This window comes from Callospermophilus lateralis, chromosome 4, assembly GCF_048772815.1.
Source record: "Callospermophilus lateralis isolate mCalLat2 chromosome 4, mCalLat2.hap1, whole genome shotgun sequence".
Lineage (NCBI taxonomy): Eukaryota > Metazoa > Chordata > Mammalia > Rodentia > Sciuridae > Callospermophilus > Callospermophilus lateralis.
Window position 1 is genome coordinate 76,288,432 of NC_135308.1, and position 23,601 is coordinate 76,312,032.

Sequence of the window (23,601 nt, forward strand, 5' to 3'; positions counted from 1 at the left end):
AAGGATGAAAATTGGTCTCAGTGGTCTCTTACTCCATTCCAGTAGCTCTACCCTCCTGTTTTACACAAATGACTAGGCCAGCATGTTTTGTTTGTTTTTTAATCATTAAGTGTTTTTGTACAAAAGTGGTGTATTATTTTTCATTTAAAACACCAGGGTATGGGGGAAGGATGCAAACAAATAATGACAAAGGAGATGCTTTTATAACATTATTTTCCCTGTTTAGAAAGAAGAAAAACAAAAACATTCCAATAGTATTAAAGTCCAAAGATGAAATAATTTCATTTTCTTCTCTAAAGGTTTATAAAAGGCCCCCTGCCTATTGATTCTACCCCTCTTTCGTGTCCAGTGGAGCCATGTTACTCTTAGTGGCCCAGGGGTTCACTATTATAGATAGAAATATCAGCCTGGGATTCTGGGCACATGGCCTAAATAGAAAGATAGAAGCATCAGAGGATTAAAAACCTTTCCCCACAGAAATGTGGGCAAGAAGACACTTCCCTGAGCCAGCAGAAGGGACAGGTGCAGCAGCATTCCACACCCAGAGCAGAGGACCTTAGAACCCTCAGTGTTCCACTTCTGCTTCCATTCCCTTTCCAGAAGATTTTTTTTGGGGGTGGGGGGTGGGGGGTGGTGTTCAAAACCAATATGCCTGTGAAAAAAAGTGCAACATATGTTTATAATACTAGTAGAGGGAAACAAGAACAGCTTTTCCAGCTTTTACTACAACAGAAGAAAGCTGTCATGGAGATCCAAGCATAAGGTAAACATATTTGCTGATTCAACTTGTCTTTCCAATGGACTAGATTGCTGGATTAGGCATTTTGGCCACACATGGATTGATAACCACAAGACCACAATCCAGGGCCGGCCCAATTCCAGCTATATCATCCCAGTGACAATGGTGTGATGGTACCTTATAATCCTGTAATTAGGAAATTTCACATTTTCCTGTCTAATCCCAGATGTGGGAGATCAAATCTAGAACATTTGGCTCAGACCAAATGGGAATACTTGGATTGCAACCAAGTAATCACTACAAAGCAGATCCAAGCAGCAAGAAATATCATCCAGATTCTCATGGAGACTATCATAGGGTAGAGTTATAGCATGAAAGCAATCAAACCTGTATAAATAATGCTTCTTTGTTTTTTCTTTAATTAAAGAAATCCAGTGTCTCAAAAATTTGTGAAAATGCATTAAAAAAGAAAGGGCCAGTGACCCTTTTGCCCACTTTAACTGTCCTACCTGTACCCTCTGATAGCAAGAGAGTGCAGCACCTCTGTTTTCACAGGTCTCATCTCTTAAAATTAATACCTCTCTAAAAGAAAAACAAGATAGGGAACAAAGGGAAGGAAGTTTTAGTGAGAAGAGGATGCAAATCAACAGCAGACTGGAAAGCAGGAATGATAAGAGCAAGAATGGAGTAGAGACTGCTTGAGAAATCTGGCTGAGTATGCTTTGGTTTGGGGGACTAAAGAGGCTGGACATTTAAAGTGCAATCACATTGGTAATAAATGATCATCCCTTTCTTCTGACTCCTCTCCCAGCTGGTCATCCCCCACGCCACGATATGCAGCAGGCACATTGCGGGGTTTAGAACGACACACAAAGTCACAACCATCCTGTAGGAAAAGCAAATGAAATCAGAGTTTGGAATATCCGACTTAAAAAGACAAAAGTTCATATTTATGGTCTAAGAATGTGACAAAACTGGTTTTTGCCAGGGATAATGACAAACTCAAAATATCCAAGGATTAGCCTAATTTCAATTTAAGAAAACAAGTGTATCTTCTAATTAGGCCACAGCTTCTCTGCTGCATCAATCCCCAATCTGCCCCAGTAGCAATCTGGGAGATCATCAAATTGACAGTATTGACCTTCCAGTCACATCTTAGCAAGGCCAGAAACTTATGCTATGCCACTTACTAGTTTGTACTAGGACAGCCAACTATTTTAACTTGAAGGGACTTTTGTAGTATTAGCACTCAATGTCCTGTATCCCAGGAAACTCAGCAAACCAGGATAACTGGTTACCCAACCTTCTATAAAGGTTATGGACCCAGCCAATTGCCTTGTTACTTACTGCTACCAGGTTGCCAAGATCTTGCCAGAAGGCTAAGTGGGGAAACTGCTCCATTCCCTTGGCTCCCACCACTAGTCGCTGGTATAAGAAACCTCCAATGACATAGACAGCAACCAGTGATGCAAATCTGTAGAAAAGACGTATACTTAAAGACCAAAACTGAACATGGTGGTATGAGTCTGTACTTCCAACTTGGGAAGCCAATACAAATCATGATTTTAATGCCAATTTGGGTCAAATCAAAAAAATACTCAAAACGAAGAGAGAAAAGCTAAAACTCAGGTACTAAGGATGACCCCTGTATTCAATGTTAACAGTTTCCTAAGCTACATTTGTGGAAAAGGGATGGTGGGGAGAGGGCAGGGGGTGGAAGGGAAGCTTCTTTAGAAAACCAGCTAAGAGTGTTGCTCAGAAGAAAATGTGACCTAGTGTGTAACCAAGGATAACCACTACTAGATACATAATTCTGTTTTTCCATAGTTCTAATCAGTTTAATAGGATAGTAATCAAAACCGTCCAGCCTTCCAGTGGATTAAAAAAAAGCATCTCCAAATGCAAATACTTGTGGGGGATTAAACATTAAATCTAATTTCTTAAAAACCTGCAACAGTTCATAGAGTATGTTTACATGATCATCTTTCCTAATTTAGTATAACATATGCACCCACCACCATTTGTGCCTATATATCACCAAGTAGCTATAGGAAAAAAATACTCACATAACAAGTAAGATAGAACCCACGCTGAGGTGGGAGACCTCTGGGGAGCAAGCCAGGCTGCTATCCATCTCAAAGAGGTAGAAACAATCTTGGACTTTGCCTCGCTCCTCAGTCACAGGATTAAAATTGTCCTAATGACAGTGAGAGGACAGAACACAGTGTGATAAAATATCCAACTAAAGAAACAACCCAAAAACCATTTTGCTTCCTCCTGGTTCAGTAGTCTACTTCCATTTAAGATGGAAAATAGGTATTGGACACAGGGAAAATTGACCTATATTTTTCTGTCCACCCCAATGTAAGAATCTTATCCCCTCTGAATATTCCACCTCAGGTCAATCCTTTGAATCTCTTCCCTAGGTTTATGTTTTCCAGGGTGTCTCACCGCTAGGGTATGTCGATTGCAGGAGATCATCACCACTGCACGACGCTGCTCCTTGCCACAGTGGTTGTCATATTCATCACCCCCTTTATAGATCAGCATGATCCAATTACCTGAGGAGGGACAAGGAAAATGGTGCTATGGGGTAAGAGGGAAAGGAGAGGCAACTCTAGGTAGTATGGCAGAGTGGAATAAAGGAATCAGTGAAATTAGTTTTAATTAAAATAACCCTTATGGGAATGAGCTCTATATCAGATGTGCCATGCTAAAACTTTGCTTCTTTACAAAGCGTGTTCCCTTGTTTTAGGAACTAAGAACCACATATCTATGTAGGAATCATCTTAATTTTCCACATTAAGATAGGCAACTGGTAGTGTGAAAATAATTATTTTCACTTTAACAAATATTTGTTAAGGTTCCATACCTTAACAATGATTCACGTTTTCAGAACACCTGCTAATACCAAAAGAAGTAATCATAAATCATTTATTACCAAAAGAGGAGCATCAGGGAGAAGATGAATTATTTGCAAATTCAAAGTGGATGATTTTATTGAAATGGTAATGCATTTCTCTTCTTTAGCATTTATTATGTTCAACGTTCTTTTGCAAAAAATATCACCTGACTTAACAATCATGTAAGGTCAATACGGTAAGGATTTTGCTTCTAATTTTTTTTGTTTTTGGTACTGAGGATTGAACCCAGAGGTGCTCAACCACTAAGCCACATCCCCAGCCCTATTTTTTTCTTTTTAGAGAGAGGGTCTCACTGAGTTGCTTAGCATCTCGCTGTTGCTGAGGCTGGCTTTGAAATCATGATTCTCCTGCCTCTGCCTCCTGAGCCACTGGGATTACAGGGTTCCAATTTTGCATGTGAGAAAACAAGGTCAAAAAGGTAAAACAATTTTTCAAAGTCATAGCATTAGGAAATATAATGAGCAGTAAAGAACCCACTCACCTGACCCTAGCCATAAAGCTCTTGTGTTATGTTTATTGTATTATTTAAAGGAATAAATATCTCTACTAGAGACCTTAGTTGTTTTTGGGATGGAATTAGACCATAAGTGCTCACAGACTCCTTTACAGCAATATGATTTTATGACTTGAGAAATATCACCACTGGCACAAGTTGATGGGGAATATTTTATAGATAAATTGTTTTCCAAAAAGTCTTGATCTCTTAAAATTTAACTGGAAAGCTTTGGTTAATTTGGTAGGAAATGGTGGTGGTTGGTGTGGAACTAAGTAAGTATTTGGGTGAATAAAAGGTCTACAGGCCACACAATTTTGGTTAGACTGTTCTTTTTTATATGTGTATGTGTATATGTGTGTGTGTGTGTGGTCGTACTAGGAACTAAATCCAGGGGTACTCAACTACTGAGCTACACCTCCAGCCCTTTTTATTTTGAGACAGGAACTCACTAAGTTGCCCAGGCTGGCCTTGAATTTGTAATCCTCCTGCCTCCTGAGCTGGGATCATAGGCATGTACTGCTACACTTGGTTTTTCACTACCTTCATACATGTAGGTGTTCTCAACTATGGTTTCAGGGAGCAGTGGAACTAGGTGTCCTGTGGTTTATAGTCTTGGATGTGTCAAACTACACATAACATATACTGGAAAAGACTGGGAAAAAATAAAAATAAGACTGTTAAAACAACTGATTTGAGATTAATCAACAGGGAAAATCTTACTTCCATTGAAGATGTGTGTCTGATTGAGTCTCCCTACTACTGTCTCTTTTCCATTACTTTTGTTGATCTGTACCAGGCCTGCTCCAGAGGTGTGGTTGCCAGCTTCCCGGCATACCCTGAATACGTAGATATATGTGTCTGAGCCCTGGCCCACGGTGCTCTCAAAGCTGTAAGAAAAAGTGGGAAGAAAGGAAGAATAGAGTTACTAGCTATTAGCCTCAGGAAGAACCAGCTTTCCTCCCTTTCTTTGACAATAATTAAAAAACATGCTTCATTTATTTATCTGATATCATGGCTGAGTAGTATTTGTTGAGTTATGAAATATTCATGACCCTGATAGACCATAATTGTTGATACATGATCACAATATACCACCCATTGCAGCTAGATATTTCAGATATTTCTAGAATGCTTATTCTAAGCTATGCTAAAGTGTTATTTACTACTTCCTCAGGAACATGAGAGACACTGCTTTTTTTTTTTTTTTAAGACAAAATTTATTTTTACAGAGTGCACATACCATATATACTACACCATGTTTTATAAACAACCATAATTTTGTAAAACTCTTCAGTGAAAGAAATACTAAATCCTTCTTCCCAGTATGGCACGATTATGGAACCATATATCACAAAGACACTGTTTCTTAAGGATCACCTTCAGATTTATCTGAAGATTCCTGACACCAACAATGATATGTACAGGCCTAAAGATGTTCACCTGATACTACTAAAGTCCTATTATATGAAGGTATCAAATAATGCTTGGATTTCCACAAGCTGGTTTTCTGAATCCAGTCTTAGAACCAGCTACTCTACTGTGAAAGGTTAAGAGAACCATGTTATACTAAAAACTGGATTGAGAATTTTCTCTATATCATTGAAGAAAGAAGGGTATCATGGTTCATTAAAACTAATATTTTAAGTGCAGATCAGAACCTGTTATTTTACATGGATTTCCTCCAGATTAAAAGTGAAATAAAATCAGTAAAAAGAAGACTCTTTATTAATAAAGATATTCTCCCAAGCCCTTTACAGTTCTTCTCATTTACCTTTTGTTAAACAGTGGAGTTAGCCTCTGCAATAGAGCCAACTCACTCTTTGACTCTTTTTCCTTGTCTCCTACCAGGTCACAAGTTTTTTCTTCTGTCTGCCAGGATTCTCTCACTGCCACAGCCAGGAACAACAGCAGTAGCAGTCTAGTCCTCCAGCTATAGAAAGGGAACATCCTTTTGGAAGAGTGTGTATTACGGAGGGGCAGGCAGGATCAGGAGAAAAGGGAAAGAGATAAAGCATGTGAACATGTAATAAATGAATGATATTCTGATTGTGCAGAAAGTATGATTCTTTGGCATAAGCAACAAGTATTACATTTTAACAAGAACACCTATAGCAGAAAGCCCAAAAATAAACTTTTAGTCTAATTTACAGAGGAATCTTCCAAAACAAACTGGGGGTGAGAAAAAGGAAAAGAGGAAGAGTAAAAGAATTATTTAATTTTGCTAGCCTGGGAGTAGCCATCCTTGCCTCTTTACTGTCTGGAGAAAAGTTAGATTGCCTCATTAAAGTTTAATATTAGTTCACAAATAAAGCTTAAACCAGTGGCCTTCCCTAAGAAAACAGTCATTATGATTTAAATAAACCCTTGACTATGTCTAGTTGGAAGTTATTAAAACTTGAATATTTTGGCCCTAACTTCTCATATCATTATTCAGGAACATTTAACAATCCTCTTTCATATTTATTCTAAGAATGCAGAATACAGGTAAATACATTGGCAGCACCTAATACTTGAGATTTATCTACTCTAATATTTCATCTTTGAAAAATCATTCAAATTATAGGAAAAAGAAAAGTCTATAGATCAAAATAAGTGGTTTCATGAAGTCACCCAAAACCAAGTCACATCTACATTTTGACTACAAGTCACAAAATCTCAGGGGCTTTTATATTTTCAGTAAGTATAGTTGTCTTTGACAGTCTTATCTGATGGCAACTCTGGGTTCATCTGATGCTTGTACTACTCCAGGAATGGAACAACATTGTGACTCTGTTTCTCAAATTCCTTTTCTCTAATCCATCTTTGTATCTAGGCACACTGGTTTAATCTTGCAAAAGATTTCATTCTGGCATCCATTAATCCTTCAGACCATTGCTTCTTGTTAGTTTTATAAAATATCACTAATTTTCCCAGTACAAAGCTTAACTCTTCCAAATTTTTCTCACCTGAGATGGGTAAATGGAACCTCCAACACTGAGCCCTGAATGCACTTTCCCCTTCTCCCCTCAACAAATTTACATTTTACCATCTATTTCTCACACCCCATTAGGCCATCAAATGCTTAGGAAGTTATCTACCTGACTGTGTGTACATCAATTCATTGAATAAATATTAATTAAGATATTTTCATAAAATAATTCCTTAGCCAAGAGGTCAAAGGCCCCCATAACATAGTTAAAGCACCATAACCACAAGAGCAGGAAACACTTAATGAAATAAAAGCCTCTGGCCAGGCATTGCTGGAAGCACTTAACATATAACTCTATGCAAGAAATACAATTTTTGTCTCTACTTAATAGATAAGAAAACCGACACAGCTAGTGGAGCATACCAGATAGTCTGTTTCCAGAACTCATGGTCTATGCATAATTTTTTTGGGGAATGAAAGTAGGCAGCCAAAGCTGTGCTGCCCGCCCCTGCCTTTTTTTTTTTTTTTTTTTTTTAAAAGCAAAGCAAGAAGGGGAAATGACTTCTCACCCAGTTGACTAAATAGGAGGTGGAATAAAGAACTCAGATCTCAAACTTCCACTTTCCCTAAGTAAACCTATCACTCAACACACAACGTGACCAGTTGATTCATAAAAAGAAAGTATACTACTTTTGTTAGATTGATCTGGCATGCCATTTACCTTATGTTCTCTCGGGGCCTAATTTGAAATGTTAACTTCAGGCTCTCAAGATCTTTTTTTTCCAGAAGCAGTTTCTGGAAGGATGCTCACAAAGAATGCTGTGTTCTTTGGCCTCAAAGTTAGTTCCTTATTTGTAAACAGTTGATGGTTTCTCTTCCCAAATGAGAACAAAGAATCTCACAAAACTGGGAAGAGATGGAGAGCTAAATACCCTGCAGCTGGCATTAAGAGTTACCTTTTTTTCTCTTATTGGTTCAAAAAGTTAGAATGAGAGTAAATTAACATTCTTCCTTCTTTTCTGCTTAAGGTTTGATTATCAATTTAAGCTATTTCCTTTTTTTTTTTTGGTAACAGGAATTGAACTCAGGGGCACTTAACCACAACCATACACCCAGCACTTTTTATATTTTATTTTGGGACAGGGCCTCACTGAGTTGCTTAGGGCCTTGCTAAGTTGCTGAGGCTGGCTTTGAACTTGCCTTCTCCTGCCTCAGCCTCCCAAGCCACTGGAACTACAGGCATGTGCCACTGCTTCTGGCTAAGCTGTTTCTTTTTGATTTAGTGTGGCCTATGCTCTAAATACTTTGCCTAGGTTATATTCGTTAACCTTCACAACCCAGAAAAAGTATGTATAATTTTTCCCATGTTCAAGATGAGGAATCCAAGACTTACAGAGTTACTTGTTCAATGCTATACAAGTTATCAGAGCAACCTGGACAACTCACGGCATAAAGATATTTACTGGAAAACAACTGATAAACAAAAGGGCACAACAATTATAAAGAGTATTGAAATCCAAGGGCTGGGTAATCCATTTTTTGATATGCTACACTTATATTCACAAGATACAAACGTTTGTCTAAACACTTTGGACAAAAGGAGAGGATTTCAGAATCTTGAAAAATCTTTAATTTTCTTATTCTATAAAGACAGATCTATTTGGCAATACTGAAAAATTCTCCTTAAGTGGGATTGCCAATGGCAATGCCAGGAATTGGGAAGCAGTTACACCACTGGGCCTTGGTAGCACACTTCCTCACCTTCACGACTAGCCATGCCCATTTTCCACTTATCAATGGAAATTCTTACTCCCCCCCCCCCCCCCCGCCCGGTTCATTTCTGACTCCTTATTTCCTCTCCCGCAGTAACCTACACATTTAGAAGAACAGCCTCAATTGGTCAAAAAGCCCAATGTTGAAAGAAAGAAACTCTTGAGGAGTAGTTCTGTGTCCCAAGAGGTGAAGCTCCCCACAAGAAGGAACACGAGACAATCCCAGTTACTCTTCTCCACACAAAGCAAACATTTCCTTTAAACCTCTCGTAGGATTTTCACTTTCCAACTGCTTGGAGCCAATCCTTATTCAAACGAGGCCACTTCACCTCCTTTCATGATGCATGCCCAAATTCCTTCTATAAGTATCCAGTGACTATTCAAACCTAACTCCATAATAGCTGGGGACCTTCTATTCCCTGTCTACCAAATATCTTTAAGTCCTCTTTCTAGTCTTTGAAGTCCTATCTCCCTTATATCTTTCGGGAGTCTGCGCCTCCCCGCCCTCACCTCTATTCTGCTCTAGGGCTCATGTGCCACATCTTTGGAAGAAAACTACTGCCAAGTGAGACTTTGCGATCCCGGCTCAGAGGTGTGAGCAAACCCCAGTCCGCCTCCTCCTCCACGCCCCTCAGACTCACGTGTCACGGGCAAATGGCGTGGCCAAAGCTCAGAACCCCCTGGCGAATAGCTTTCTGAGAATGGGAGACCGGGCTAGCAAGGGGCCAGCCACAGACCCCGGTCCCAGAGATCGTGTCAGAGGCCAGCGTTTCCCCAGGCGCTTTGCTGTGCTCTACTCAGGGAACCGGAAACAGGAAGCGCCAGGCGGCCGTGGGCAACTGCTCCTCCCACTAGACCCCGCGGCATGTGACTACAGAACCATTTCTCCCTTTTCTCCTTCCCGGTCTCACTGACAACCCTAAACGCTGATTGGCCGATATCCTAGGGTGTTTAGCTCCGCCCCTACCGTTAATTCCAATTACAATGGAGACTGTCAAATTTGGGGTCTGCTTTTCCCTTCGCCTTTCTACCAATGGAGTCTCAGAGTCCCGCCTCCGGGCACGCTTCGCTCGCGCGCCCAAGTCACGCGGGGGTCACGCCCCAGGTCGACTTCTGATAGGTCCGCTTGAAGAGGGTACGTGAGGGCGCAGGCGGAAGCAAAGCGGCCCGCGCTGCGGACTTTCTGGGAATTGCAGTTCTTTTGCCAAACATTCTCGTTCAGCGTCTCCCCAGATTCTTCGCAGCCAGTGGGAGCCGCTGTTCCGCCGTTTGTGGGCTTGAGTGTACCTGCGTACGGGTGGCCGCTATAGAACGATGGGGTCGTTGGTGTCTTGGTTCTGTTAACACTTTTTTCTTTACGTCCTTTTTACGGTGTAGTACCTTGGGGTGTTTTGTTGTTGTTGTTACTGTTATTTTTATCTCTCATCTTGTGGCATTTGCTTGATAAGCATACTCTGCAACCATCGGTGTTCACCAGAGGTTTCTTATGCATGCCCTGTTCTTTTCATCTCTCTGCATTTCTGGTGTCCTGGGGAACAAGCAACACAGTTCTAGTCTTTGTGTCTTTGGTAAGATCCTTTGCGGTTTCCTTATGTTTTATTAGCTATTTGTCGAAGCCCTGCTTGTTCTTAGACCTTAGTTCAGATATTCCTGCTACTGTAACTTCCTGGATTCACTCCCACAATGAACTCTTCCTTCCTCAGAACGCTGGTTTGTTGGCTTGTGCGTGGCTTCATTTATCTTGTTTTATTCTGCTTGACATTACTTGACTTGTTTGTGTCTCCCATGCAAATAGGGGCCCCCTTATTAGAACTGTTACAGTGTTTTGAATCTAATAATAATATTAATATCACCAAAAATGTGCACATCTCTGAGGGGCTGGGCACTTTTGTAAGTGCCTTTTTAAATTTTAAAAAAATTTTTAATGTCTTAGAAGGAACCCAACTTTTATTTTACTGAGAAAATAATTTGATCAGCACAGTGGCTAAAGTTTTTTTTTGATAAATCTGGAACAGACTTCTGGTAGGGGAGTTCACAGTAACTCACAGCTGCTAATGCCTTTCTCTATTTCCCCCTGAGTGTCACACAGGGTAATGCTTGGGAAAGTCCAAGCATTACCCAGGTGGGCCACGATTTCACAGGTAATTAGAAAATTTGAATCCCTTGATGAAAATTAAGTTTAATTATTAAGTGTTAAGTATTTGAATTTTTTTTTAAAGAGAGAGAGAGAGATAATTTTTTAATATTTATTTTTTAGTTTTTGGTGAACACAACATCTTTGTTTGTATGTGGTGCTGAGGATGGAATCCTGGCCGCAGGCATGCCAGGCTAGCGCGCTGCCGCTTGAGCCACATCCCCAGCCCTAAGTATTTGAATTTTAAGTCAGAAATAGAAAATCTGATATTGCATGAAGCTACTAGCAAATTAAGGCCCTGTGAAGCCTGAGGTAGTATGCCATGTGGCCATATATTTAGAGTCCTGGATAGCAGTGCAGTGTTCCTGGGCTATTGTGACTCCATTTGGATCTTAATGCCACCTGTTCCTGGGACTGCTTCCTAGCACTGTCTCAAAGGTTGTTCTTTGGGCTCAAGCATCAACTGTGTAAGTGCTGTTAAAAAAGTAGTAAGTAGTTCACTTAATTCACACCATCCTTATGAAGAAGTACCTTATGTGATTTTTCAGATGAGTAAAATAGCTAAGTTATATAACCTGCTCTGGGTGCCACAGCTATTAAGTATTCAGATTTAGGCACATAATCCCCAGAATCCCGCTCTTAATCCTTGAACCACCATATTGATTGTATATTGTTCTACATTTGTTAGTGCCAGGCATATTGGTGTGCCTATTATAATTCCAATGACTAGAGAGGCTGAGGAGGGAGGATTGAGTTTGACATTAGCCTTGGCAACTCTGTGAAACTCTATTTCAAAATAAAACTAAAAACTGCTAATCAGCTCCCCCTGGATTCAGTCTCCAGGACAATAAAACCCCCCATACCACAATTGTTTATTAATTGATCTATTTAGTTCTGGATTGGATATTGGATGTTTCCTCAGGGAAAAAAGTTAAAATGTGATTTTCCTTCTTATAATAAGAGTAATTTGAGATCAGAAAACAGAACAACAGAAAATCATACATAAACACAACAAAAGGTTGCATGTTTTCTTCTTGGAAGTAGTTGTTTCCTTTCTTAAAAAAAATGAGTATATCCAATACTTCTCCATATCATTAATTTTCCAGATAGACTTCATGTTTTTTCTGGTGTTGAGGATCAAATCCAGGGCCCAGCATGTTCAAATAAATTTTTCAATAGCTGCATAATATTTAATTTTATCAATTGTTATTTAATCTATAAATGTTGGGCATTTAAGGTTTTTCTATTGAATTGCTTTTATAAATAAACATTCACTGAGCAATTACTATGTGCCAAAACTATTATGTAATTGTGTGTGTGTGTGTGTGTGGTGTGTGTGTGTGTGCCTGTGGTGCTGGAGATCGAACCCAGGGCCTCATGCATGCTAGGCAAGTGTGTTACCACTGAGCTACATCCTATTAGCCCTAGCCTTATTATAAGTTTTCAGGGTAGAGAACTAAGACAAAAGTTCCTGTTTTAAAGAACCTTTAACTGGGCTGGGATTGTAGCTCAGTGGTAGAGTGCTTGCCTAGCACGTGCAAAGGCACTGTGTTCAATCCTTAGCATCACCTAAAAATAAATAAACAAAGGTATCATGTCCATCTGCAACTAAAAAAACCAAAAATCCCCACCTGGGTTCAGTGGTGCATGCAGTAATCTCAGTGACTCTGGAGGCAAAGACAGGAGGATCATAAGTTCAAAGGCCGGCCTCAGCAACTTAGGAACTAAGCAGCCTCTGTTTCAAAATAAGAAATAAAGGACTGGGGATGTAAAAAGGTCCTCTAGGTTAAGTCCCAAGTACAGAAAAAAACAAAAACAAACAAAAAACCCTCAAAATCCTAAAAACCAAAAACTTTCATTCTAGAATTGAAATTAATTTGTTGGTGAATTCAAGTTTGACTTCAGAAAGCGTGCCTCTTGGTCATTGCCTAGAGTAGCATTGAGTTGGTGGGTGAGAAGTGTACATGTTGAAAGTGGAGAATAGGTCAGAAATGCATTTAGTAGGTAGAATAACCACTCAAATAATAACTACAGAAATTCTCTGGGGGTGGAAACCGAGGTGGGTTTCTCTTCCTAATCAGTTGCAAATAAACTAGATTACTTACTGCATGTAGGGTCTCAGTGCATGTTCTGGGTGCTTTCTGTGTTTGAACTTCAGAAGAGAGGTTCTGGTCAAGGGCAAAAGTTGTTGAGTCTAATCTGGGAGCCTTTCTGGGAATGACTTCTTTAACCTCTTGACACTGTTCTTCTGTGTGAACCTTGTGTTTACAGATTTTTGACCTGGTTTCACTGTTAACAATATCCTTCCTGGGCTGAAGTTATGGCTCAGTGGTAGAGCGCTTGCCTACCATGTGTAAGTTACTGGGTTTGATTCTCAGCACCACATATAAATAAATAAAATAAAGGTCTATCAACAACTAAAAAAAAATATTTAAAAAAATCCTTCATGCTTACAGTTTCTGATCTGCTCAGGGATCTTTTGGAATTTATTTGGTGGTTTCTCAATCTTGCTATGCATGTATTCAGTGTGCTATCTTGAACCAGATTTCAATTTAACATTTTTCACTGATTCCTTTTGAAATAATCCCATTTAACATATTTCAAAGACTAGGTTTTTTTTTTTTGTTTTGGTAACTTTCAGTTTACTATAAGTTAACATTTATTAAAAAATGGAAGATAGTACAAAGAACGCTGGTATATGCTCTACCTTGATTCTTCAATAGTTTACCTGTTGCCCCATTTACTTATTTTCTCTTCCCCACTAATCTGCCCTCCCCATTGGTTCATATTGAACAATTTAAGAATAAATTCTTAATTCCAATAAATACATCAGGGTGTGTTTCCTAAGAGCAATGGCATTCTCTTGCATTAATGCAATATAATTATCAAAATCAAGCACTATAACCTTGACATAATATTATCAAATTTGTAGTCCATATTCAGAATTTCATCATCTGTCCCAATAAATACTCTATAGTACTTTCCATTCCCCAACCATTGGAGCCAAACTAGAAGCACCTAATGCAATTAGTTGGTTATCTTATTTGACCTTGAAAATTTGAAGGTCCACTTATTTTGTATAATGTCTCTCAGTTTGAATTTGTCTTTTGTTTACTCCTCCTATGGCCAATACTGGTGATTAAACCCAGGGGTGCTTTACCATGAGCTACATCCCCTGCCCTTTTTATTTTTTATTTTGAGAGAGGCTCTCCCTGAATTGCCTAGATTACCCTTGAACTTGTGATCCTTTTGACTCAGCCTCACCAGCAACTGGGATATCAGGCATAATAACTTTTTTTTTTTTTAACAGGAAAAATTTAAAGAATTATTTTCTAGTAGATATGATCAATTACTAAAAAATGATAAAAGGACTATGTTATACAGAAGTAGCAATAAAGGAAGTAACTTAAAAACTTAAAGGAAATGTTCCCCTCCCCAACCACAAGTTCAGAAATTCAGACCTCTGAGGAGAGGGTGTGGTTCCTGTCACAGGAACAGGCAGCCCCCTGATGAGGCAGAGACTTTGCTTTTGGAGGATATGGGCCACTGTTGAATAGCCAATTGGAGTCTCTTTATGGTGATTCTCTTATTCTTTTGATATGTTCATATTATTTTTTGATTAATTCTATAGTATTGAGACATATAAGATATTCCAAGTTTATCTTATACTTTTCAACATTGGCGAATCTAAAGGACATTATGCTAGGTGAAATAAGACATACAAAAAGAAAACTATTGCATGATTTCTCTTGTATATGAAATCTTATAAATCAATCTAAAAAAATTACATGCAAAGATCAGAAAGGTGGTTACCAGGGATGGGGGTAGAGGAAATGAGAAAATGTAGGTCAAGGGGTACAAATTTGCAGTTATATAGGATGAATAAATATAGTTTTTTATACATAATATGAAGACAGTAGTTAATGATATCATATTGTATACTGGAAATTTAGCTAGAAAGTGGATTTTAGGTATTCTTCCCAAGAAAGGGAGAGGGTGAGAGGGAAAGAGGAAAAGAAGAATAAGACATGGGGAAAAAAGTGGATAGGTTATTTTATGAGATGATGGATATGTTAATTTCCCTGATTATAGTAGTCACTTCTCTCTGTGTCTGTAATCAAAAGATATTACAAATATGTAGAATAAAAAATAACAGCAACAACAAAAACTTTTGTACTTTTCTTACCCTAGAATCCTTCATTTCTTAAGGGGTTCTTTAACAGAGAAATCAAGACCTGATTACAGTGGTATTTATTGTTACTTATATGCCATTGCTCTAATTCCTCTCAGCAGAGTTAGGAAATCTATGTGTATTTCTGAGAATGACCCAGGTTCCCAGTATACTTAACATAATTACTGTGTACATTTGTTCACACAAAAGAAAGCACAGGAAGTAGTTTTATAACTGATAAATCATAGCACTATGTAAAGCATGCCTATTAAGTAGTGTTCAGTGTTTGTTTAAAGTTCTATTTTTTTTTCTTGTTGGGGTAAAATATATTTTTAAAAATTAAAATATAAATAATTTAATAACATTCAGTTTCTGTAATTTCATTATCAGTAAAATTATGTAAGTTTATAAAAGTAACATGGTCAATAACAACAGTAATAAAAACAGGTGTTTTCTACCTAGTCAGGGAGAGAACACACTCAAGAAACAGTAGTATAATCAAGTAGTTGTCTTTAATCAATTCAGCCTATATGCAGATTGCCAGTCTGCTTTTTCTTTAACATTCTGTTTTATATAGACAGAACAATATGAAAAGACCAAGGGAAAGAGAGAAGATGGAAATTAAAATTTCTATTCAGTCTGGATATCTGTAATGGAAAGGGTATAACTGCTGCAGTAGTTAATGTATACCTAAGCCTATGGGAAAATTGATGTGGTTTGAGTGGTGTTAAAACCTATTTACACTTTTAGCAGCAGAGAAGATCACATGCTACACAGTGATATCCTAAGGGGATAGATTAACATTTCAGATTTTTTTTAACCTGTAAATTAAAGTTATTTTTAACTGACAAAAATATAAATATATACATACTGAAGTATGTGATGTTTTTATATGTTGTGTAATATTGAGGAAAAATTTATATATCATGAAGAGTACAACTTTTAGTTACACAATTCAGTGAATTTTGTCAAATGCATCATACCTATTACCACTCTGTTACCATCAAGATTTTCACCCCCTCCAATTTTCACATATTCCTTTCCACTAATTTTTCCTGGCCCTGTATTGTTCTAATATTTTCATCATAATTTTCCTAGTTTAGAACGTCATGTAAATTGAATCACATAATATGTACCTTTTGTGTCCGTTTGATTTCTTTCACTCAACAATATTTACAGATTCTGTTTTTTGTTTTTTTTTTCTCCTTTTGTGGTGCTGGGGATTGAACCCAGGGCCTTGTGCATGCAAGGCAAGCATAAACTGAGCTATATCTCCAGCCCCCAGATTCTGTTTTTGCATGTATCAGTAGCAATTTTTTTTCTTTTTGGTTGGGTTGTAGTATATTGTGTGCATATTTCTCACTCTTGTTTATCCATACTTTAAATGGGTATTTGAGTTTTATCTGTGTTTTCTTCTAATAAGCCTTACAGTTTTATTTTGTATGTAATCTTGTAAGAGGAGACATTATAATTGATATTACTAAAATAAAAAGGATCATAAAAAACTACTATGAATCTGGATGTGGTGGCACTGTTTGGGGGGCCAAGGCAAGAGGACCACAAGTTCCAGCCCAGCCTGGGCAACTTAGCATGACTCTCAAAAAAGGAGGAGAAGGAGGGAAGGGGAGGGTAGGGGGAGAGGGAAGAGGAGAATGAAAACTCCTGTGAACTACTGTGAACAATTATGTGCCTAACAATTATTTGGATAACTTAGAAGAAATAAATTCCTAGACACATACAACCTATTAATAATGGATCATGAAGAAATAGAAAATAGAACAGACCAATAACCAGTAAGGAGATTGAATTAGTACTAAAAAATCTCCAGTCAAAGAAATGGCCAGGAGTGGATGACTTCACTGTTGAATTTTATTAAACATTTCAAGGACTAATACCAATTATCAGACTCCTAAAAAAATTGAAGTAGAGGCAATACTTCCATACTTATTTTACAAGAATAGCATTACTCTGATACCAAAGCCAGATAATACTACAAGAAAAGAAAATCATTGGCCAATATCCCTGATGATACAAAATCTTCAATATAATATTAATAAACTGAATTAAAAAATCATTCAGCATGATCAAGTGGGATTTATCTCTGAATGGTCAAACACATGCAAATCAATAAACATAATATGATCATTATCTCAATAGATGCAGAAAAAGCATTTGACAAAATTCAACACCTTGTCATGATAAAATCAGCCTACTATAATGACACAGCCATATCAATGTTTATGGCAGCTGAATTCAGAATAGCTAAACTATGGAACCAACCTAGATGCCCATCAATAGATGAACAGACACTGTGGTACATATATACACAATGGAATATTACTACTCAGCGTTAAAAAAGAATAAAATTATGGCATTTGCAGGTAAATGGATGGAGTTGGAGAATATTGTGCTAAGAGAAGTAAGCTAGTCCACAAAAATTAAAGGCCAAATGTTTTCTCTGATAGTGGATGCTGATCTATGATGGGGACTGGTATGGGAAGAATGGAGGAACTTTGGATTGGGCAAAGGGGAGGATGAGGAGGGGTCATGAGGGTAGAAAAGATGATGGAATGAGATGGACATCATTACCCTAGGTACACGTATGATTGCACGAATGGTGCATCTCTACATCGTGTACAACCAGAGAAGTGAAATGTTGCGCTCCATTTGTGTATGAGGAGTTGAAGTGCATTCTGCTGTCATGTACAACTAAGTAAAACAAACAAAAATAATAAAAAGAATTGAAGTAGTCTCATTTACAGAAGACATGATCTTATATATAAAAACCTCTAAGACACTATCAAGAAATCTGTTAGAGTTGATAAAGTCAGTAAGTTACAGGATACAAAATCAAAATACAAGAATCAGCAATGTTTTTATGTACTCATAACAAACTACCTGAAAATGAAATCAAGAAAACAATTCCATTTACAATAACAACTAAAAAATTAAATACCTAGGTGTAAATTTAATCAAGGAGGTAAAAGACTTGTATCCTGAAAACTATAAAACATTGATAAAAGAAAATTAAAAAAAAGTGAAAAGATAATTTTATTTTTATGGATTGGGAGAATTAATATTGTAAAAGTGTTTACACTTCCAGAATTGGTCTACAGATTCATCCAATCCTTGTTGAAATTTCAGTGTCATTTTTCATGGAAATGGAAAAAATCCTTAGGATTCGTATGTGGAATTCCCCAAACCCAAAATGATAAAACCCCCAAAATAACAAAACGAAACAAGCAAAGAACAATTACCATAAACAAACCTGGAGATCTCATATTCCCTGATTTCAAAATGTAAAATGGTTGGAATCAAAACAATGGGGTACCAGAGGGTGGTGCCTGCCTATAAACTCAGCTACTCAGGAGGCTGAGGCAGGAGGATCACAAGTTTGAGGTCAGCCTGGGCAAACTGGACTCTATCTCACAATAAAAAATAATAAAAGATTGTTGGTATAGCTCTGTTTTAGAGTGCTTGCCAGCATGCAGAAGGTCCTGGGCTCATTCCTCAGAACTGGATTAAAACCAAAAACAGAATAAAAAATAAACCAAAACCAGCATGGTATTAGTATAAAAACGGAAACATCAAAAAATGGGATAGGATAGAAAAATTCCAAAATAAACCCATGCATTTATGGTCAATCAATTTTTGACAAAAGTGCTAAATAGGACACACAATGAGTGAAGGACAGAGTCTTCCATAAATTGTATTGGGAAAACTAGAAATCCACTTGGAGAAGAATAAGATTAAATCTTAGTATTATGCCGTTTTTAGTCAGCTTTTTCACCGCTGTGACTTAAAGACTCTATTGGAGAGGAGGAAAAATTTATATGGGGCTCATGGTTTCAGAGGTCTTAATAGGTAGAAGGCTGGCTTCATTCCTCAGGGCTTGAGATGAGGTTGAACATTATGGTAGAAGAGTGTGGCGGAGGGAAGCAGCTTACATGGTGGTCAGGAAGCAGGGAGTCAGTCCCCACTTGCCATATACAAATATATACCCTAAAGCCATGCCCCAATTCCCACCTCCTCCAGTCACACCCTACCACTTCAGTTGTCACTCAGTTAATCCCTATGAGGGGATTGATTCACTGATTGGATTAAGACTCTTATAGACCAATCATTTCTCCTCTGAACCTTCTTGCATTGTCTCACACATGAACTTTTGGGGGATACCTCACATGCAAACCATAACATAGGCTATAATAAAAATCAACTCAATTAAAGTTATAAGACTCCAAATTATCAAACTAATAGAGAAAAACAGGAAAGCTCCATGATATTGGTTCGGCAATGATATTTTGTATATGACCTTGAAAGCACAGATAATGAAATCGAACAGACTGATGGGATTACATCGAACTGAAAACCTTCGTGCAGCCTAAGAAACTTCGAAGTGAAAAGACAACCTTAGAAGAAGGAGAGCCTTTTTACCAAGATGACACCTAAAGCTAAGATGGAAGCTCCTGCCCTTCCCAAAGCTGAAGCCAAAGCAAAAGCTTTGCAGGCCAAGAAGGCAGTGTCAAAGCGTGTCCACAGTCATAAAAAGATGATCTGCACATCACCTACCTTCGGGGACCCAAGACATTGCGGCTCCAGAGGCAGTCTGTTGGGTGCAGAGCAGGCTGAACTGTGTTGTCTGCAAGGCAGGCTGAACAGATGTTGGCTGCAAGATAGCCCACACACTCAAACCCCCCTCTATCTGGTCCTTTATCACCTGTTTGCCTCAAGTCTGAACATTCAACCCTGCCCAAGGCTGAACACTTAACCCCGCCTTGGGCCAACAAGGCAGCTTGCAGACCCAGAGGCCCCATTAGATTTGGGCTATAAAAACTCCCTCTTGCCAGGCCCCCCTCTCTCTTGCTCTCTCTCTCTTGCTCTCTTTGTCTTTCTTGTGCTCTCTCTCTGTCTCTTGCTCTTGCTCTCTCCCTCTTCATCTCTCCTTTTCTCTTTTCTCTCTCTGTCTCTCTCCTTCTTTCTTTTCTCCTCTGTTGCACTGCTGCAATAAAGATCTTTTGGTTGCTCCGAGTGTTGTGGTCACTTTTCTTTTACAGCCCAAATATCTTGGGAAGAGCGCCCCCAGGACAAACAAGCTTGACCACTATGTCATCATCAAATTCCCTCTGATCACTGAGTCAACCATGAAGAAGATTGAAAACAACAACACACTTGTGTTTATTGTGGATGTCAAGGCCAACAAACACCAGATCAAACAAACTATAAAGAAGCTCTATGACATTGATGTGGCCAAGGTTAACACCCTGATCAGGCCTGATGGAGAGAAAAAGGCATATGTTTGACTGGCTCCTGATTATGGTGCTTTGGATGTTGCCAACAAAATTGGGATCATCTAAACGGAGTCCAGCTGTCTAAGTCTAAATATACTTTTTTTTTTTTCCAACATAAAAAAAGGAGAAAAAATGCTTGCAAATAATACATCTGATAAAGGGCTGACATTCAAATATATAAGGAACTCAAATAATAACAAGAAAACAAATTACTCAATTGAAAAATGGATGAAGAATCTGAAAAAATATTTCTCAAAAGATACAAATGGCCAGAAGAGCTATGAAAAATGCTCAGCATTACTATATCTTTAAGGAAATGCCAATTAAAACCAAAATGAGCTCTATTAGCTTTACATTGCTGTGATCAAAAGCCCTTACCAGAACAACTTAAGAGAGGAAAGTTTATTTGGCTCACAGTTTCAGAGATTTAGTCCATGATTGGCCAACTCTGTTGCTCTAGGCCCAAGATGAGGTAGAACATCATGGCAGAATGGTGTGGCAGAGGAGTGCTGCTCTTCTTTCTTTGGTACTGGGGATAGAACTCAGAGGCACTTGACTACTAAACCAAATCCCCAGCCCTATTTTGTATTTTATTTAGAAACAGAGTCTCACTGAGTTGCTTAGTGCCTTGTTTTTTGCTGAGGCTGGCTTTGAACTCTCAATCCTTCCTTCCTTCCTTCTCTGCCTCCTTAGTTCCTTTTCTTACCTCCCCCCTCTCTTTCTGTGCCACAACCTCGGCCCTTCCTTTGTGTTTTGATCAGTCTTTTAAAACATTTTATTATTATTTTAAAAATTTTTATTATTTTTGGTACTATGGATTGAACTCAGGGGCTCCTAACTACTGAGCCACATCCCCAGCCCTTTTTATTTTGAGACAGGGCCTTGCTAAGTTGCTCAGGCTGGTTTTGAATTTGTGATCCTCCTGCCTCAACCTCCTGAGTTACTAGGATTACAAGCCTGTGCCTCCATGCCTGACAAAATTTTATTATTATTTCTATTTTTATTTTGTCCAAGCCAAGTAGTTGTTTAAGAGAGAATTTCTCCTAGTTTTATTGAGATGTAATTGACAAAAATTGTATATATTTAAGGTATAGGACTTGATGTTTTAATATGTATACATTGTGAACTAATTATAATCACTTAGCTTGCATACACATCGACACACATTTTTTTTGTCTTCTTTTTCTTTCTTTCCTTTTTTTTTTTTTAATTTAAATTTTAGTGTGGTAAGAGCACTTATGTATACTCTTAGCAAATCTCCAGGACAAATGGAGTCTTGTTGTATGTAGTCATATTGCTGTATATTAGATGTCCAGACTTATTTATCATGTATAACTGAAACTTTGTGTCCTTTGACCATCTCTCCATTTCTCTCACTTCCCTTGACAATCACCATTTACTCTCTGCTTGTATAATTTGGACTATTTTATTTTATTTATTTATTTTTATTAGTTGCGCAAAACATTACAATGATCTTGACATATCATACATTTGATTCAAGTGGGGTATGAATTCTTATTTTTCCACATGCACAGATTGCAGTATCGCATTGGTTTTACAGCCACGTTTATACATACAGCCATACTAGTGTCTATTGTATTCTGCTACCCTTCCTATTCCCCTGTCCCCACCCTTCCCCTCCCATCACCTCTCTCTACCCACTCTATGACACTTTTCTCTCTTTCTCTCTCTCTCTCTCTCTCTCTCTCACTCTCTCTCTCTCTCTCTCTCTCTTTCTTCCTCACACCATCTTATATGTAATTTTGCATAACAATGAGGGTCTCCTTCCATCTTCCATTCGATTCCCCTTCTCTCTCCCATTCCCATGCATCTCTCATCCCTATTTAATGGTAATCTTCTTCTCATGCTCTTCCTCCCTGCTCTGTTTTGAGTCATCCCCCTTATATCAAAGAAGACATTCGGCATTTGCTCCTTAAGGATTGGCTAGCTTCACTTAGCACAATCTGCTCTAATGCCATCTATTTCCCTGCAAATGCCATGATTTTGTTATTTTTTAGTGCTGAGTAATATTCCATTGTGTATAAATTCCACATTTTTTTTATCCATTCATCTATTGAAGGGCATCTGGGTTGGTATCACAGTCTAGTTATTATGAATTGTGCTGCTATGAACATTGATGTAGCTATGCCCCTGTAATATGCTCTTTTAAGGTCTTTAGGGAATAGTCCAAGAAGGGGAATAGCTGGGTCAAATGGTGGTTCCATTCCCAGCTTTCCAAGGAATCTCCATACTGCTTTCCAAATTGGCTGCACCAATTTGCAGTCCCACCAGCAATGTACAAGTTTACCCTTTTCCCCACATCCTCGCCAGCACTTATTATTGTTTGACTTCATAATGGCTGCCATTCTTACTGGGAGTGAGATGGTATCGGAGAGTGGTTTTAATTTGCATTTCTCTGATTGCTAGAGATGGTGAGCATTTTTTCATGTATTTGTTGATTGATTGTATATCCTCCTCTGAGAAGTGTCTGTTCAGATCCTTGGCCCATTTGTTGATTGGGTTATTTATTTTCTTGTTGTTTAATTTTTTGAGTTCTTTGTATACTCTAGAGATTAGAGCTCTATCTGAAGTGTGAGGGGTAAATATTTGTTCCCAGGATGTAGGCTCCCTATTTACCTCTCTTATTGTTTCTCTTGCTGAGAAAAAAACTTTTTAGTTTGAGTACGTCCCATTTGTTGATTCTTGATTTTAACTCTTGTGCTATAGATGTCCTATTAAGAAATTTGGAGCCCCACCCCACGAGATGGAGATTAGAGCCAACTTTTTCTTCTATCAGATGCGGAGTTTCTGGTTTGATCCCTAGCTCCTTGATCCATTTTGAGTTAACTTTTGTGCATGGCGAGAGAAAGGGATTCAGTTTCATTTTGTTGCATATGGATTTCTAGTTTCCCCAGCACCATTTGTTGAAGATGCTATCCTTTCTCCATTGCATGCTTTTAGCACCTTTGTCTAATATAAGGTAGTTGTAATTTTGTGGATTGGTCTCTGTGTCCTGTATTCTGTACCATTGGTCTACCTGCCTGTTTTGGTACCAGGACCATGCTGTTTTTGTTACTATTGCTCTTTAGTATGGTTTAAAATCTGTATCGCTATAATGCCAGTTTCACTCTTCCTGCTTAGAATTGCTTTTGCTATTCTAGGTCTTTTA

The 23,601-nt window shown here is 38.3% G+C and overlaps 1 protein-coding gene and 1 pseudogene across 1 annotated transcript; one reads left to right on the forward strand and one right to left on the reverse strand.

The window, feature by feature from the left end:
• Nucleotides 1-83: 83 nt before the first annotated feature.
• Nucleotides 84-9,747, reverse strand: M6pr (mannose-6-phosphate receptor, cation dependent). Its single transcript, XM_076854118.1, has 7 exons — nucleotides 9,481-9,747; nucleotides 5,931-6,107; nucleotides 4,880-5,046; nucleotides 3,191-3,300; nucleotides 2,806-2,936; nucleotides 2,087-2,213; nucleotides 84-1,625 (listed from the first exon to the last, which is right to left on the reverse strand). Exons 2-7 carry the CDS (start codon nucleotides 6,104-6,106, stop codon nucleotides 1,503-1,505), a joined length of 834 nt encoding a protein of 277 aa, XP_076710233.1. The 5' UTR covers nucleotide 6,107; nucleotides 9,481-9,747; the 3' UTR covers nucleotides 84-1,502.
• Nucleotides 9,748-19,582: 9,835 nt separating this feature from the next.
• On the forward strand, nucleotides 19,583-20,498 carry LOC143397458 (large ribosomal subunit protein uL23-like; annotated as a pseudogene).
• Nucleotides 20,499-23,601: the final 3,103 nt, after the last annotated feature.

Coding starts and splice junctions, on each gene's coding strand:
- M6pr (XM_076854118.1), bottom strand. CDS start 6,106: ATGTTCCCTTTCTATAGCTGGAGGACTAGACTGCTACTGCTGTTGTTC. Junction 2,214..2,805: donor GGTTCTATCTTACTTGTTAT/GTGAGTATTTTT, acceptor TCTTTTCTACAG/ATTTGCATCACTGGTTGCTG. Junction 1,626..2,086: donor ATCTTGGCAACCTGGTAGCA/GTAAGTAACAAG, acceptor CTTTTCCTACAG/GATGGTTGTGACTTTGTGTG.